Source organism: Lepisosteus platostomus, chromosome 1, assembly GCF_059453375.1.
Source record: "Lepisosteus platostomus isolate fLepPlt1 chromosome 1, fLepPlt1.hap1, whole genome shotgun sequence".
NCBI classification, from domain to species: Eukaryota; Metazoa; Chordata; class Actinopteri; order Semionotiformes; family Lepisosteidae; genus Lepisosteus; species Lepisosteus platostomus.
The window spans coordinates 5,890,115-5,908,337 of NC_142611.1; the positions used below are offsets into that span (position 1 = coordinate 5,890,115).

General features: G+C 35.9%; 1 protein-coding gene across 1 annotated transcript in view; it reads right to left on the minus strand.

The window, feature by feature from the left end:
* galntl6 (polypeptide N-acetylgalactosaminyltransferase like 6) overlaps window positions 1–18,223 on the minus strand; it is a 299,983-nt gene that overhangs the window by 175,768 nt on the left and 105,992 nt on the right. The window contains exon 4 of the mRNA XM_088647352.1: window positions 5,849–5,987. Within this exon, the coding sequence (XP_088503478.1) occupies window positions 5,849–5,987 (139 nt within the window). The remainder of the gene's footprint in view (window positions 1–5,848; window positions 5,988–18,223) is intronic.

Below are 18,223 nucleotides of genomic sequence, written 5' to 3' on the forward strand. Positions count from 1 at the left end.
TTAAATTAATCAGCAATACTAAATCATGAATTACATTAACATAAAGCCAGTCATTCTCTGTTATAATATGCAATAAAGAATATATCCTTTTCTAGACTGTTGAATGTGTGAATGTTTTTCATATCAGATGTTTCTGTATACTCTTTCCTCATTGGTATTATGATGGGTTTTTTTTTTCAGTTTGATTAAAGGCTCAGTTACAATATACTTCTATAATTTTGAAGGATCACATCACTTAAATTGAAGCCAGTAGACACTGCCTGGCTTTGCAAAATACTACAATAAATTAGTTTTCTTTTGTTTCCTTAATTCAGTATGAGGAAGCAACCTGTTCTAGAACATATACCTTTTATGATTTTATTTTTTCAGCAAGGGGTTTTTTTGCATCTCAGGAAAAAAAGAGACACATGTTGGCAAAGAACAGTACATACCCCGGCTTCTTTCAAGAAAATGCTGGATGAGATCCTCAGGTTCAATTGGCTACAAGCAACCAAAAGATTGGATTTCTCTCATTTGTAACCCTCATGTCTAAGTTTAGGCCCAAAATGTGCCACTATCAGACTTTCTAAAACATTCCTGTCTCCATTACAAGTGCTCAATTAATAAGAATTCCAATATACCTGTACAGATGGCAATAAACCCTCTACTCTACTCTCTATAGGTTGAACCAAATCTGAGTCAGTAGTGATCCACTTTGGATGCAGTTTAGCACACTGGAGCATTTTTCCTTATTCTTTAGATGCAATCATTTTCTTTAAATTTAAAATGAAAACAAACAATTCAATCAGCAACATGTTTTTTTCACTGCAGTAAGAAACGTTGGCTTTCTTCTTGTGACATTAGGCTGTGCGCTTTTGCAAGAGGCTGAGCGAACTAATGGCATCCAATCTTTTTTTTAAAACTTGGCCATACTTCCTGTTTTCAGTGAAAAAATCTTTGGCGTATTTATTAAACATTTTTATAAATTTATTTTGCTACTTAGCTTTCACTAGTTCAAGGAGCAGCAGCATGGTTTGCTCTCCTGGTGTTCAATTCTTCCATTTATAACACAGTTTTCATTACAACGTCTGTGATATTAGTAAGAGGGCAGAAAGCCTGGGTCAGAATGTGTTTGTTCCGTTAAGCATCCACACAGGTGATGCCTGAATTTGTTTATATGTTTCTGAGACAAAAAAGACCATATCGGGGAAAAAAAGCTACACATGAGGTGCAAGATACTGTATGAAACTGGTCTTTATTGATTCTAACCTCATGATTGCATTTGGCCATCCTTTTGCATGGTGTTGTGAAGTATTGGCACACACCTTGTCTTACAGGACTTCTGAGTGAGGGCAGTACCTGTACAATTAAACACACCTTTCAAACTACTTTTCTTTAGACAGATCATCAGTCCTTTTCAAATGGTGTTTGAGCTTCCGTGATGCAGTGCTTTCCATCAGTAGCCTTTTTGTGAAGTACAGTATGCCTCAGAGAATCTCAGTCATGCTGACAGTGCAACGAGAGAAGCATACTGAAAAATGAAATTAAGAAGCTTTTTTTTAATCCTGCTGTGGTATGAAAACTTGTTTACACTTTTCTCTATCCCAAACAAGGCCATTGAGAATCTCCTGAAATCTCCCAGTTTAATGTCCATTGAAGTGTACACGGGAAAGAGAAGATTCCTGACCACAATTAAATGCATCACCTCACTGCGTTTGCTTCACTGGGTAATTGCCAAAAAATGTAAAAAATTTGCTAAAGAAGTAGATTTAACCTGTAAACAAAACTCAGAGCATGAAGAGCCTCCTTTTTAATTAGAGCTTAGAGACATCATGGTTCACCCACCATAACTACAGCATTGTCATCCATTTGAGACATGAGCTTTCTTTTGTAGTCAGACATCAAAAATCACTCACATCACAACCTGCATCAAAGGTTTTGATCTGTGCTGACATCTCTAAAAGCCATGAAACCTCCCTACTGAATCTCCATCTCATCAATATATGGCAACAGAAGTGAATGCTGGTTTATTTTGAAAATGTCAGTTGTTTTCTTTACCTCACAAGCAAAAAAAAAGCTGCACTCAACCACAGGCTCAATGTGGGAAGTTATTTCTTCAGCAATCCATTTGATCAGTGTGTTTTGGGTTGTCATAGACAGGCCTGAAAAATATGCATTTTTCTGCTAGAAAACTTCAATTTTTATGATGACATAAAAAATTAAAGTCTTCCCTGAAATTACTCTGGCTCATGGAAAATTTAGTCTTCAAGTCACCACAGAATGCAAATTCTTGGCACGGTTTCAAACAATATCTTTTGGTACACTTTGGAATTGTTATGATATTCTCCATTTTCTTAGGCGTCTTAAGACCCAGTTTTCACTGCCATCAGGCTACAGAAAGATATTTCCACATTCCAAACACAGATTTAAAAAACACTTTATTTTGTACAGTATGTGGCTTATGTCGTGAATTGTGTACAGACGCACTTTGCAAGCAAATCCTTTTGAATCTCATAGTTTAATGACAAAAATTAAAACAACTACATTTGTAATTCATGGCCATTTATACCTGTAAAGAAATTATTTACTAGGCACCGGCAGGTATGGTCCAAACCTTTTTTTTTCAGAATCTCAAATCTTATTTTAAAAGAACATCTATAAATACAATTTAACAGTTAAGCTGTGCCACACTTGATCATGTTCATAAGCCATCTTTGCTTTCACAAGAAAAAGTAATTACTGAAAGATCAAAAATAATTCCAAATTATCTTGTGCAAAGATAAGTCTTTTGCATTTATAATGAAGATAAGCATATTCTGAATTACTTGTGTTTGTTCATCATTTACTCTGTAAACCTTGGGGCCATGTTGTCTGATTGTGCTGCCTTTAGAAGAATTCAGCCTAAATTTACAGATATTTGGCTGTAAAAGCTACTGTATAACATGGGGAAGATCATGAAAGCATTATATACTGTACACTGAGCATCTTTAAATTTCCATGCATAGAATGCTTGCAACTGAATAGAGTTTCTTGAATAAATACTATTAATGTGTACTGCTTAATAATCTTTTACACAACATTTGTTGCATTTATGGAATTTGCTTCAAAGCAGATTTCTGCCAATTTTGACTTCTTGAAATAGTGAAAATACAAAAAAAGTAAAAAGAATGTCCACTTAAAAAAGCAACTCCCTGAGAAAATGGTTTCTCGATATGAGAAGAATTGTATGAAGATGTATGGTACATGATTTTGTAAAGTTATTTTCTGAAGCCATTGTCTTTTCTGTAACTGATATACTCAGTCCAAAGAGATACAGTATATGCTATAAATTTGCAATATAAATAAATTGGCAATGTAGAAATATTTAGAGATCACTTAGAATTCCAATTCTTAAAGAATAAATGCATTGAGCACTTCTCTTTCATAATGAGTCCCCCAGTAATTGCAGGTCTTGCAGATAAAGCATCTGTGATCCATGATAATTGCACATTGGTAGAGAATGATATCCATATCAGTTAAAATTAAATATTATATTAATACAACCTTGTGTTTTACCATCTGCTATTTGAATGAAATCGAAATTTCCAGTTTCAAACTGTATATTTAAGCCATTTTAAAATTGTAAATGTTATGGTACTGTATATGAATAAACAATGTGGGCTCCAGTTGATCTGTTCTTGGTTGTTCAGTGCACCTCTTTGACAAATCAGTAGATGCAGTTTAGTTGGCTATTAGACAACAGGCTGAAGAGGGTTTGGCTTTGAACCTCCCCCCCAAAAAAATCCATTCAAATGTCCATCTGCTTCTTGAAAGAAGATTGGGTACCTAATTTTAAATGGCTCCATTTCCAGATTCTATGTATTCGTCTTAATTGCTGTAACCAGAGAGAAAGCTCTGCCTGCACTTAAAATCTATCACCCATGACAACTCTGGTATATCTGCATCCACTGGAACATACATTAGATTGATAGATTAACCACTCCTGGTATGAATACACTTTATTTTGATGCCTAAGATTTTCCTCTTTTTACAAAAGCTTCCCATTTCACTGTGGCCATCCATTATATTGGCTGTAATGAGGCTGTAAGATATCAAACTTCCTTTCCAAACAGAAAGTCTGCTTTTGTGGTTTTATAATGTGATTCAAAAATAAGTATTATGTTTTTTTTTTTTTGCTTTTTGTTTCAGACTACAGTCACTCAAATATATGGAAATAAAGCTCCAGTTGTCTTCTCTTCAAATCAACCAAAGCACTTGGCAGGGCTGGTCACTGCAACTGGTAGTCAGACACTCAGTGACTCTGGAGCAAAACAGCATATGGATTTGGAGTGAGCTGTTTTCTAGAACATACATTGTTCTGAAACTTTGAGACAAAGTAAAGGCTTATGTTGCTAGACTAGAGCCTATTTTCTGTTGATGATGAATGTACTTTAAGAAGATAAGAAAATAAACAACACAGGAACAATATACAGACCCTATTATAACAAAATAAACCCGCCAGAAGAAAAGGCTAGAAATGTATCACAAAACTGAAAGAGTTGGATCTGGCACCTCCTCCATGCTTAACATGTTGAACTGTATTCTAACATTTTATTGAATGGGGACGTTTTGGAACCAAAGGGAGTTTTTTTTTTAATTTGATGGTAGTTTTGCAGACAATTTGACATAGAAGAAACGTTTTACAGGGTAGGTTGATTTGGTGATAAGATTAAACTTCCTCCTGTGCTTTCCCTTTTCTTGTCCAAATGCCCACATATTGTTTGGTTCTTTTTTTTTACATTCACAGATGTACTGTGATTTACTGTGAAGTGATGAATGTACTTTTAAATGAACATACTGTATAAAACAAACATCCACACAGCAAAATTCCACTTTTTCTAATATTCCCTCCTGGTCCTGGAGGGCAACGGTCCGCTTGGTTTCCTAAGTAACTTGTGTCAATGAATCAAGGCCTGGAAAGTGTTAATATAGACTTATTAAGTCGATAATTGATTCAAATAAAATCCATACTTTATGTGTTCAGGGTTGATTCAAAACAGAACATACTGTCAGCCCTCAAGGAATAAATGCCAGTCTGTCAGACAGATATGTCTTTTCAAAAGTGACAGCTCGGTATTAAAATATATAACAGAAGAAAAGAAGTACAAACCCGTTTTATTTTGGTGACTTATTGCTTTTACTGTATAACAAATACTAGAATTATTCTTTCACATTTGACCTGTGAATGTTTTGTATTGTGTATCCGAAAAAGAATGGTACATTTGAGTGATTTTACTGAGCTGTAGCAATACCCTGAAAAGCAGGAAAACTATTAGTTGTGTACTGAGAGTGACTGTGACAGGTACTGCAGCTTTTTGCAAAATGACATCAAGACAACCATCTCTCCCAGTGTAGGATTGACATCTAGGATTTTGTGCAGTCACAGAGAATTCTAATAATGTCTAATAAATGAAACTTTAATTTATTTGATGTAGTGTATTCAGTCCAGGATCTCAAGCTGCCCTTCTCAGACTGTATACTCATCAACTCGTGTAAACAGTAAAATGTCATGTTACCCTCTCATTCAGATCCATACCTAAAAGTATCCTATCTAAGTGTTAGAAAATGGCAGTTAATATATTAAAAACGTCCAATCTCATGCTATCTATTCAGTTTTGTCAATTAACTGCACCCACTTGCCAAAGAATTAACTTAATGACCTGCTTCCGCACTTTTGGTTAATTCTCACCTAAACAGCTAAACTCAGACAGGTGAACCCTGAAGCCTCTTCTGCGATGGGTGTACTTCCCACAAGCACATCGCCCCAAGCATATTATTAACATACAGAGATGTGCATGAGACAAAATGTCTTTTTCGTCAAGTGACTTACTTTGGGTGTCGTATATCTGGCAGCGAGCGATCCAAAGCAATGTTGTTACTAACATATATGTTGAAGCCATTCTCTCTGTATGCAGAGTCCTCGGATTCCTCCTCAGTAAGTGGATAAGGCTTCCCATGCTCTCCTTTACCTAAAAGACAGAAATGATACTGAGCAGTCAGAGCTCCCTCACGAGAAGAACAGAGGATTGAGGTTTAAAAAGAAACATCCTGCACATTCCCCCTTTTTGGTTTTCCGATTTTTCATCATGTCAGATCGACAAATATTTTTATTCTTATGTTCACACTTTCACAAATAAAACCGACCTGACTTAACCGAACATACTGTACATGAAATATCCATTTTGTTTCCTTATACAATGCATTTTTATTTTAAGGTATACTGAATATAAAAAGAAAACCAAAACATACATGGTTATCATCAGGAAAATGACTACCTTTTTTGTCGCACGTCGCACTATATTATAAATTATTCCAATTAAACTTTGTCATGTTAAAAAGGGTTGATCAACAGGGGTCATCTGGAAAAGTTACGGGCTAAAAGTGTGTATGACCACTAATGGATTTAATACAAATTGTACATATGCAATGCATTAGTGCATCATTCTGTTACATTTGCTGACATCCACCGATATAATCATTCTAAGGTTTTTTTATTAGCCTCTTTCCAAGTTTTCCTTTGAATATTAAGTATATGATATGTTAAAGAACTAGATATTTTAGCAAAATGTAAAACACTACATCACTGCTCCAAATACATCATAGCAGAGCCTTAACTGTATTCATTACCATTTGTCTCCCACTCCACAAACAAATAAGGAAACAATGACAAAAGTGATGAGCCTGCATCTTGTGGAAAGTGCTGAGTGCCTACTTAAATACAGTCAAAAGTGTGATGGCCACAACTTAGAATGTCCTTTCTTCGAATCAGATTGTCTTAAAATCCAAAAACCATGTGTCTCACCATTTACTGTAGTATTATTTACTACTGATAACATGCAAGTGCAAAAGGAGTAATAAAGTGAGGACTGTGTCATACAGCAGCCTTGGTGAATTCAGCACTCCACAACACTCCAGGGTGGGTGGCATGGTGCTACAAGGGTCACATTTTTTACCAATTTATACTTTTAAAGCTTCGGTTACCTGCAGCAATTTAATTCATTATTTTGGAATTTCGCTTTCAAGTTTGGATTCGCATTCATCGCATTTCCCATCTGGCTCAAAGTGAATGGGTTTATCATACTCACTTTTCATGGTTTGCTTCTGATGTTTGCTTAGAGATTCTGGAACGCCACATTAAAACCTCAAACAAAGAACAGCAGCTCCCTCCTAATTTGAAGTCAGGTGTTTGACAGCTTCCAGATGGTGACTGTCAAACTGGTGGAACTCCAGGCAACAGGAAAAGTGGTGCATTTGGCTATTTTTTTCTATTTTTTAAGAATGTTAAATAACAGATTTTTAATGTTAGGTGTGCCTAATATTTCTTAAAATATAATCCGTTATATGTGCTTGCTGGCACAAAAGAGGCCCTCTTAAGAAGCTGTTTTGTGGACCCTGAGCATCATGAAGCAATTTGGTAGACATACAGTACTATACAAATGGCATCACAGAATTATTATAGTGCACACAAGAGCTTACTTCATCTGGTCAGTCTGACCATTGTTTGTGTCCATGAAGGTTTGCACACACAGAACGATATGGATTGTAGCTATGTGAAGCTTTAAGTCCATTCAATGGGATTATCGTATTCCCCATTATGCCTTTTGTAAGTACACTTACAGTATCACTACTTCTAAATATCTCCTTAATGTTGTACAAATAAACTGGTTTCATGCAAAGGGGTTGATATTTTTGAAGTATATCAGTACAATATGTAGTGAGAAGGAATCATTTCAGATACAGAGTTTCAGATTATTAGATACTATCATGTAATAAAGGCTAATGTTAAATTGGTGAATTGGTGAATGTCATGTGGAAGAAACAAATTCTATCTCTGCATCAGTCATTTACAGTATACTGTATGTTTTCATAACCAACATAATTCATTAGTCATCCTCAAACAGAAAATATATTCTTGTTTGCCTTTTATTGGATTGGCATCTCATCAGTCACATGCAATATAACCCTCAACTTCCAAAATAGACATGAATGAAAATAGCTATCATGCTCTTATACAGTCCATTCCTTAGCTTTTTTGTTTCTTCTTTGCTTATATTACAGGCATTCTTTCATTATAATACACAGAGAGAAGCTGTAAATTTTCAGGAGTTTTGATTTGGTGCTATTTAAATAGATCAGATTCAAACACTGCAGAAATAATTTGCAGAAAGAAGCACCGAGATATGCCAGTGTAATGACAATGTCAGTTTAATGATCTGTACTGGGTCTAAAACGTATTTGAAATAAGTAGAAAATTATTGTTTTTTTTATTTGACTAGAAACTAGTCAGAGCTCAGAAAGAACAAGCAAGCCAGTCAGAAACTGTCCAGGTGGAAATCCTAATACCTTCACGGTATGGTTACTTTATATCTTCTGAACATGTGGTTATTGGACTGCGAAAGCTTTTGTGAAATGCTGTACAAGTTTAGTACAAAGGTTTAACTGCAACTTCTATTTGACACATAATACATTTTAACAACATAAGGGTTTAAAAATGTCATTATTAAGCAATACTGTCATTTGAGAACTATTGAGACACCTACACATTAGCCTGACCACATTACTGCCTTGCAAGGGAAACAGCCAGCAGGAAACCTAAGCAGAGGGTGAACAGCTCAGATCCTGATGTTGCCCATACTGTAACTTCAACTGCAAAACCTAACTATTTTTAATTTACTTGTAATATAAGCATTTAACCCTAAATTTGCACAATGAAAAATGAAAAAAAATCAATTATTTATTTCATTTTAACTATCTACCATTTTTGAATTGATACATAATAATATGCATCATTAATATTACAGTACATATCTTGTTTTAGGAGGGTAAAATATTTTATACATTAGTGTAAACTTGTTAAGATGGAAATTCTGTGAAGTTAACTATCACTAGAACTCCTCAAGATAACAACTGATGCACTGTGGTGCTTTTCTCTGATTACTTTATGTTATTTGTATTTTGAGCATATATTTATTTCATATAGATTTATATTTATTGACATAATCAATAAATCAGCATTTCTTTCAAATCCGGTCGCAGTGGTTTGATATAGAGATGCAACACAAACCTTGGGAGAACCTATGAACAAATCAAAGTTTATTTTATTAATTTATTAGTTTATCCTGAAATTGAGCTTGTGTGTCAAATGTGGTCCAGTAATGTATGCTTAAAAAAATCGAACTAAATTGTCAGAAAGACTCATCCAGCCAATCTTTTGCAGTAGTACAGAGTTCTGCAGTGGGGGTCTTAAGTCAGACACACATGCACATACTGTACACTTAGATTCCCGGTCAACTTATTCTATGCATAGAGAAGTAATCCATAAAATAAAAGATGTTGCTTCAACTGAGAAATACATCAGTCTTTTAACATGAAACTACTAAACCATGAAGGAGGAGATTTGAGCTTTAAATCCTTCTGTCATTTGTTCTCTAATAGTGTACATCTCTCTGTCTCAGATGATGGAGAAGTGTTGATGCACAAATGTGCAGGAATACAATGCAGAACCTGAAACACCCATATATTGTATTTTATCAGTTTGCTTTACTTTCAGAATACAGCACAAAAGCACATGACACTGATGAAATTCTCTCCACAAAATAGACCTTTCTTCAAAATTCTTCTGTTAATTCACTGTGACAGCTTTTTTGCACAACTTGTGAAATCATTATCATAAAACGATGACAAGCTTATTTATTGCTGTTTTGGTGCTTCATATGACTTGACAGCAACCATCGAAACTCCATATTTTGCTTTTTTAAAAACATCTATACATTTTTAGAAAACTATCTAATCTTGTTTAGGTTCGTGGCAAATCTGGATCTTATCCCTGAGACACAGGACAAGATGGGACCACACCCTGGACAGGATTTGTAAGGTGGTGGGAAACCAGAATAAATACAAGGAGAATATGGTTTAAAAGGCAGAAGTGTTAATGTATTCATGGAAGTTGGTCATTTTAATCCATGAGCTGGTATTGACTACAGTATCATATCATCAGTCATGAACCACATACAGTAGAGATACTATATGTATATACTGTAATACAAGGTGTACAGTATTTTTTTAGTAGTTGTATATAAATGTCACCAAATGTCTTTAATCACATCTAGCATTCAGACTGTACTGTACAGTACATCCATATTGGTGTTTTTTGACTGTACATTGAATGTAGCCATTTATATGTGTACTGTATATATACTGTATAAAAATAACTTTACAAATCATACCCATCAGTAATGCAGATATTGTATATCTGCAGGGTTCTTTGTGTGTAAGTGCTGGGAGTATGTATCAGGTAGCTGTAAATCAATGTCGCTGCAGAGGTCAAATCTAGCCAGCTTGCTTTAATCTTCTCGGTCCATTAGCAAGTAAGGATTGTGTGATTGTGCAATACTCTGTACTGCGTCTCTCTAGGTGTCTAGTCAGTGCCTTTACAAATGGAAAAAGAAAATATTTGGATTAATCATCTCTGTTAACACTGTATGCCATTAAAGTGCTCATTTTTGTCAAAAAGTACACTGCACATGTGCTGGAAATCTGAAACAGAGATTTAGAACATTTTCATGGGCATACAGTAACTATGAATCTGATTTCAGTTCAATAAAACATAAAGCAAAGCATTATTTTTACATCAGCTTTAATAAAATACATAATTGAAAGTTAGACCATATCCAGATGTAATTAACACTCATAAACACATGATCTTACAGCTAAGTTTTCCATGAGCAGGAAAAATATATTTAAAATGCAAAAGCAATTAAAATATTCCATACTTGTACTGTATATAACCTTATACTGCATATACTGTACCCACTGCACTTAATTTAATACTTGAGTATATGATCACCTTTTAAATTTAAATTTCTTGTAATGCCATAACATATTGCCATATACTGTACTTACTGCTACAAAATATTTATATTTACTGTACATGTTTTTTTCTAAAACAGCCTTGGTTGCACAACAAAACAAAACAAAATCATATGCTAACAGCCATATGGTGGAGTACAAGTTAGCAAGGCTGTGAAAAAATATCATACACAACCTGAAAGTACTTGAGCAAGCTCACTGTGAACTGTTTTTTGAAAACTAAAATATAAAACAACAAAACTCACTATTTTATTTCTAAATCCATTAAAGGGTTCCTAGATGTGTATTCCTCCTCTTACAGAAAAAAAACAAACAAACTGACAGGAGATCATGGCTGGGCCTTGGGCATGCCAGTCACTATCTGTTTCAAAGCTGCTGTTTCTTGTGTTCCACAAGAGTCTTCCAGGGCAATTTCTGGGTGCAAGGAGAAAAGTGCACATTTGGGACAGAAAATTAATTCTACCAGATCTCTTCCCCCTAATATACAGTAACGTTCATGCAAAACAATGTATTTTGCTTAATCTATCCTCAGGAATTGAATCCCCTTATCAGCAATTGCTGGGATCAGCAAATAATTTTAATTTTCTCTTAAATGCAGTGCACATAACATTTGGGGTTTGCCAGGTGTTTAAAGATTCAAGCTTATGGCTTTAAAACCTGTACTAAATAAGGAAAGAGAGAGAGAACCTGCAGATGTGTTTTTCTAACATGCCCACCTGTAAGATCAACTGATCATTAGATCTGGTACAAAAAAATCCCCATGTGTTGGAGTGGCACCAATCACACTGATGTAAAACTTGACTAGAGGTGCCCAACAAGTTACAGGAGCTGGCGCACTGCATCCTTAGAAGCAGAGAAGACCATGGCCAATTACCATACCCACCCTACGGGCTCTACCAGTTGTGCAATGATGTTTGGAGAATCCCAGTCACAGTCAGCTATTCTAATGCCGCAAGCTGAAACTTGCATGTGTGTTGGACTGTCCTAGGCCAGTGTAGTTGAACACTGTAATGACAAATAGGCTGCCACTAGAGACCGCCAAAAACACAGTTTCTGAGACTTTGCTTCTTGCCCTGTGAATATTTTGATTGCACAGTAATTGAATAGTTGTTAATTGTGCAGAACATGGAATGATCATGTGATGTTCTCCGTGTATAAAAGGTGGTCAAATTCAAAGTTAATTCTTGAATATTTTGTGCTTCATGTGTTTGTGCTGGACTAAGCTTAATTTCCCAGTAAAGAGAGAACAATCTTGAATTCTAGTTAAGGACTCAAAGAGAGATTCTACTGTATGTTGTGTAACGTGCATGTAAAACACAACACAATAAAACCAGGAACCATCTTGTGCGCTGATGGTTCATGTGTAAAAATCCTCAGTACACCTCCTACAGTGTGAATCTTTCACACAACTGACAACTGAAAGCGACTCAAACATTTGATTTAGCTCCAGCAGGCATTAGCTCATACTGCTTTACAATGTGGTGTGGTTCAGCACTTTCTCTTGAAGCAGTATAATGGGAGTAATAAAAAGACAGGAACAGTAGCTGCACTTTTACGGTAATAAAATAAAGTGCTTTTGACCCCTGAAAATCATGTAGTCACTATCAAAATATTGAATCTAATCTTTCAATACTATCATAAATTACTGGAAAGTAGCAGGTGCCAGACGTTCTGTGGCATGTGCATGAACAACAGAAATAATGATAATAAATTCATTATAGCACTAATACTGTAAGTTTTCTCTTTTAATAATGTAAATCAACAATTAATGTCTCGTTTAGTTCAGAAATCATTGTGAAGTTTTCCTTTGAATACTGTATTTTTATACAGTACAGTACATACTGTACAGTATCTTAGAAGAAACACCTCCAGGATTATGGTGTTTATTAAGAGTGATGGACTATAAGAATGTGAATATCAAACAACTCTGGCCATCTTAGAAAGCAAAAGCTTTAATGAAGATGTCTAATTCTGCTTCAGGTACTGTATATAAAATCTGTTAGCAGTCATGGACACCCTTGTTAGGGCTCATATGTGTGACATAATTTATAGTGACTGCTTGCCCTTAAACATAACCTTGACATAACCTTGCAAAACATAGCCATGAGTTTTCCTTGAACGATACATATTACAGGGCCCGACAGATGTATTCATTTCCCCAATGAAATATGACTAAAAACATATAACAGAAAGATTTATGGACTGGCAAATGTGTCTTGTGGGGAAAAAAAAACAACATATTCTGTAATCTTAATAGCATTGCACTGAACAATGAAACTAACCATTAAAAAGTTATATGAGTCATAAATAGCTGAAGTCCACAAAACATCAGGGTCAAATGTACAGTATTCATACCCCGATAGTTAATATTTTGTAAATACTTCTCTGGCCTGGATTACACAAACAAAACGCCTTCTGTAGTGAGCTATGAAGTACTGGCATTTCCGAATGAGTCTCTTCTGGTTATTGCTCCAGGCAGAATTGCTGTGGATCTTTCAGACATTCATTTCTTTGGTGAACTGCCTTAGAGAGTTCAAACCACAAATGACCGAATGACTTTCAGGTCTGGAAAATATGATGGCCTATCAAGAACATTTTTTTGTGTGTACTGTAGTTACCCATTTGTTGGTCAATTTGGATTTGTGCGATAGATAATTATCTGTAATGACGCGGCAAGATGAAAAATAGCCACGTCTGACTGAGAGCTCACAAGCAGTTCTCAGGCAGAGGTGGGGTGCAGAGGAGCGCAACAAAGAGGTGGCAAAAAAAACAGTCAAAGGCACGCAACATAAGCTACGGAAGTTCATTAGCACTATGGAGAAAAAAAATTATTGCATTTATACGGGAGAGTATTGCATTTATACGAGATAGTATTGCGTTTAAATGAGATAGTTAATTTGTGAAAAATATAGCCTATTATATTAATATCTTCCTTTACATATGCAATAATATTGGCCCATGTAAAGTAGTATTGAATGAAATAACAGAAGAATGTCGTCACAATCCTCTTTTTGGGATAAAAAAAATCTACAGGGCCGCATGTGCGGTCTTCTGTATACATGAAGTACACCACCGTGTGAGTGAGCACTACTGTGTTAAACAAGTGTCGTTTTAGCTGTTTCTGAGGCTAGTAGAAATTACACGGCTTTCCAAACGTATGTTCTTCCTGATGTGAAACTGCAGAAACATGTACTGTACATAGGTTTTTGCCTTTAAACGTGTTTAAACATTGAACGGAATACATTTTACGATGACTTGACAGTAAGGCTTAGTAGCAGACTGCCAAAGAAGAAAAAGAATTCCATGATGGTACACAAGCCATTAAACATTTTGTACTTTGCTGGCTTGCTGTGACCACCACCACCACCAACAACAACAACAATAATAACGATGATGATGATAACTATGATTTTTCTCATTTGTGTCATGCTATCACAATTCCAGTATAATATTTTTTGAACTGTTTTAAGCAAAGCACATTGTACAATCTTTCTGTTATATTATGCTTTTGGTTCATTTTTCATTGGGTCATGAATACATTTGGAGGGCACAGTGTAAATCAGGAGAAACCAGAAACACATACTGTAGAAGACTGAAAAGACGTTCAGTTCAGTTTATTTGTCATATGCACAAGTGCAATGAAATGCTTATTTGCAGGTATGCTCCTATACGAAAACAATAAAGGAATCACCAAAAACATACTGGAAACACAAAACAGCAGCAACAACAACAAGTTAACGAACATACTGTACAACAGAAAAAAGTCAGGCAGTGTGAGAAAAAAAAAACCTCAGTGTGAGTCAGTGGGAAACTATCTTTATGCCTCGATTGTGGATGTAAAACCTGGGCTCCGAATGCAGTGATTAATTTTGAAACCAAAAAAAACCACTGTGTGCGCTGATATTAACAAATAAGGATAGAAAAAAATGGATAATATTAGATTCAATATAAAACTAAGTGAATACGTAGATAACCGAGTCAACACAAAATGTCAAAGCAATTTTGGAAAATATTATAGATATGTGTAATTAACAACTCAATTTTAAGGGAAATGGATCGTATTTAATTTGGCATGAGGAAAATGTATCATTAGTCCCATAGCATTAAATGTAGCTCTGGTGCAAATAAGAAATGATACCTTGTATTGGAAATCTGATAATTCTGTAAATTCTCAATCATCCTGTTGCATAGCATAGCATGGTTAACTGTTGGCACAACCACAGGGCTGGGGGAAAAACCTGCTCCATATCAGGATGTGGCACTGTGCAACTATGAAAGCATAGACTAATTTACTGATAGGAATGCGTAAAAAATACACAGATAAGGCATCCTTGCTTTAGAAATCAGCATATTGGTGCACTGCTGTACAACAGCTGAAGAACTCTAAACAAACGAAGAAATGAAAGACAGAGAAAAGGTCATGTCTACATGAAATTCGGTGACATTTACTTTTACCAGCGGACGACACATCACTTCAGGCCACAGCCTTGTAATACTGCTCTGACTGTGGTAGCTAACAACAAAGTGTGAGGGCAACCCTTCACAACAGGTACAACCAAGAACACAGTGAAGTTGCCAACGTTTGTAAGATCTTTAGCTTCTATGTTTTATTAGCTTATAAATTAATAATCACAATAATTATCATGTAAAATGTTGCCTCATACAAATACTTCAACCTCACTATCTTGAACATGGCATAATCATAATCATCATAATTGTGAAGGGCTAAAAACACAAATACTCAGCGATAAACAGATCACTATTTTAACTGGCTGCAGTGACTTGGTTAATGCAATAATTTTGTATAGAATAAAACGTCATTTGTTAATTAGGTCTAGGCAATTAAAAACTTTTAAATTGGTCTTTTTCTACTTTAACTAATCTGTTTACAACAATTCCCAGTATACCAAGACATTTTCATGGTCTTATTATTCTTATAGTATTATTATCTTTATGATCATTTTTGATTTGTTAATTCAAAACAGATGGCAATTTATTTTAAGATCCAATTAAAGAAAATGAATACTTCATAAATAAGTCACTATAATAATACAACAAAGAACAAACACAAAACATAAATTGAGTAAAAAAGAAATGATGAAACAATTAAAATTGTTTAAAAACTCAGATTTTTTCATTAATATGTAGATCAGCATTTCAAGACTATTGACTCTTGAAGACCACAAAAACAAGAGTGTATTAAACAATGTATTGCTTTAAATACTATGGATATTTTATCACAAAATGCAAAAAATTAAACACGAGACTTATAAGACATCACAAGAAGCTGGTTATCCATCTACAAAATCTACCTATGGGTGCATTTGACCATTTTGAATCAGTTACACTCCTGCAACTTTACCACATAGTCAGAAGACTAACTGAAACCTGCTGAACAGAGACGCCTGCAGACAACTTCCCGAACCAAACTAACATGACTGCCCATTTCATCAAGTAACCTGAAAAAGGAAGACTGTATCAGAATCAGAATAATCTTTATTTCCCAAGTACAATTAATGTACAGTACAAGGAATTTACTCTGGGGTACTTGGTGCTGCAATATTCTACATACAGTATCCCATTCACAAACAAGACAATAGACATCATTAAGACAGTGCACATACAGTATACTGTAACTACTGGAATTCTGGTCAAGCAAAAAGACAGCTCTAGAACAGAACCTGTTCACAAATCAGGCAGTTCTGGTTTTAATAGACTGGTAGCATCTTCCTGAGGGAAGTTTATGAAGCAAGACCTAACCTAGATGGGAGGGGTCATCAGCAATTTTCCTGCCTGCTTCTTTTCTCTGGAAGTGTACAAATCATCAATGGATGATTTGTCTCTGGAGTGGGCCGACACCTTGACAAACCAAAAAGTTATAGGGTCAGTCTGAATTGCTCTCAATAATGGCTCTGTAAAACTGTGTTAGTATTGCTTGAGAGACACCGCTGCTGTTCAGCTGATGCAGAAGGTACATTCTGTGCTGTGCTCTCTGTTCCAACGAGTATTACGACCCCTGTGCAGGAGTCCGAGGTGAGCGAGTCCGAGAAGGGCGATGGAGGAGAGTAGTCGAGTCAAGAGAGGAGAGCTAAGCTAACAAGAATCCGAGAAGGGCGAGACGAAGGAATGGTCGAAAGGTACAAGTTGGATAGGGGTCCGATAGGCGAGGTCCGAGAGAGCAAGATGTCGAAGGTTGTAAGTATCGAGAGCTCAAGAGGCAGAAAGAGAGGGTTTAAATAGTGAAGGAAAGGGTGTGGAATGAAGATTGAATAATTAGGGACAATTGGTGCTGGCTGTGCTCGTAACACTCTCATTGTCTCATTGTTCACAGCCACATCATTGATTATCAGGGAGAGAAGTTTTGGAGAATGTTTTTGGAACTTTATCATTGTTTCCACTGTTTTAGTGGTATTAAGCTCCTGGCGGTTGTTAGCACACCATGATACCAACCAACTCCCCCCCCGCCCCACCCGTTCATGGTCTCATCATCATGAGTGATGACATCCGTACACTTAATTAGTCTGATGGAAGAGTCGCAGGAGGTGAAGTCATTGGTGTACAAGAAAAGAGTAATGGGGAAGCCACACATCCTTGAGGTATACCTTGTATACATTACGTACCTTAGATATCTTATATCTATGGGAAAGTTAAAAATCCACTGGCAGATGTAAAGTGGAACATTTAACTGTAACAATTATTTGTAAAGGAGTTCTGCAATCATAGTATTAAATGCAGACCTAAAATTAAAAAAAAAAAAATCTCGTACTGTACATGCCTAAGGATTCTAAAAGTTGCGAAATGGAGTTAAGGCCCGTGCTAACAGCATCATCCACTGACCTGTTGGCTCTGTACAGTGTGCAAACTGTAAAGGATCAAGGTGTGAATCTGTAGGAATTTTGAGATAATGAAGTATCATGTGTTTGAAAGTCTTCATTATGACAGAAATAAGAGCAATTCGTCATTAAGCCATTAAGACAAGCTATTGTGTCCTTTGGTACAGTACATAATTAAGGATTTAATTAAAATGGGGGGTTTAAAGCAGGTAGAGATCTTACACTGATCCAGACACTGATTAAATGTCAGTGACCACTGGGGCTCATTGCTCTGCACAATGCTTCACTGTGGGAGAGGGAGACCAGGTTGGGTTCAGCAGCTTTCCTGCAGTTCTGCCTTGCAAAGAGATGAACTTCCCATTCTGAGATAATAAGAGGGGGCTGAAGAGGAGAGGAGCAGGCTATTAACTCACTGCGTGAGAAAGGAAGAGGGAAAGAGGAGGTCATCAGAATGCATGAACTATGATCATCATTAAGGAGCCACTGTCTTTTAAACCTCGTTC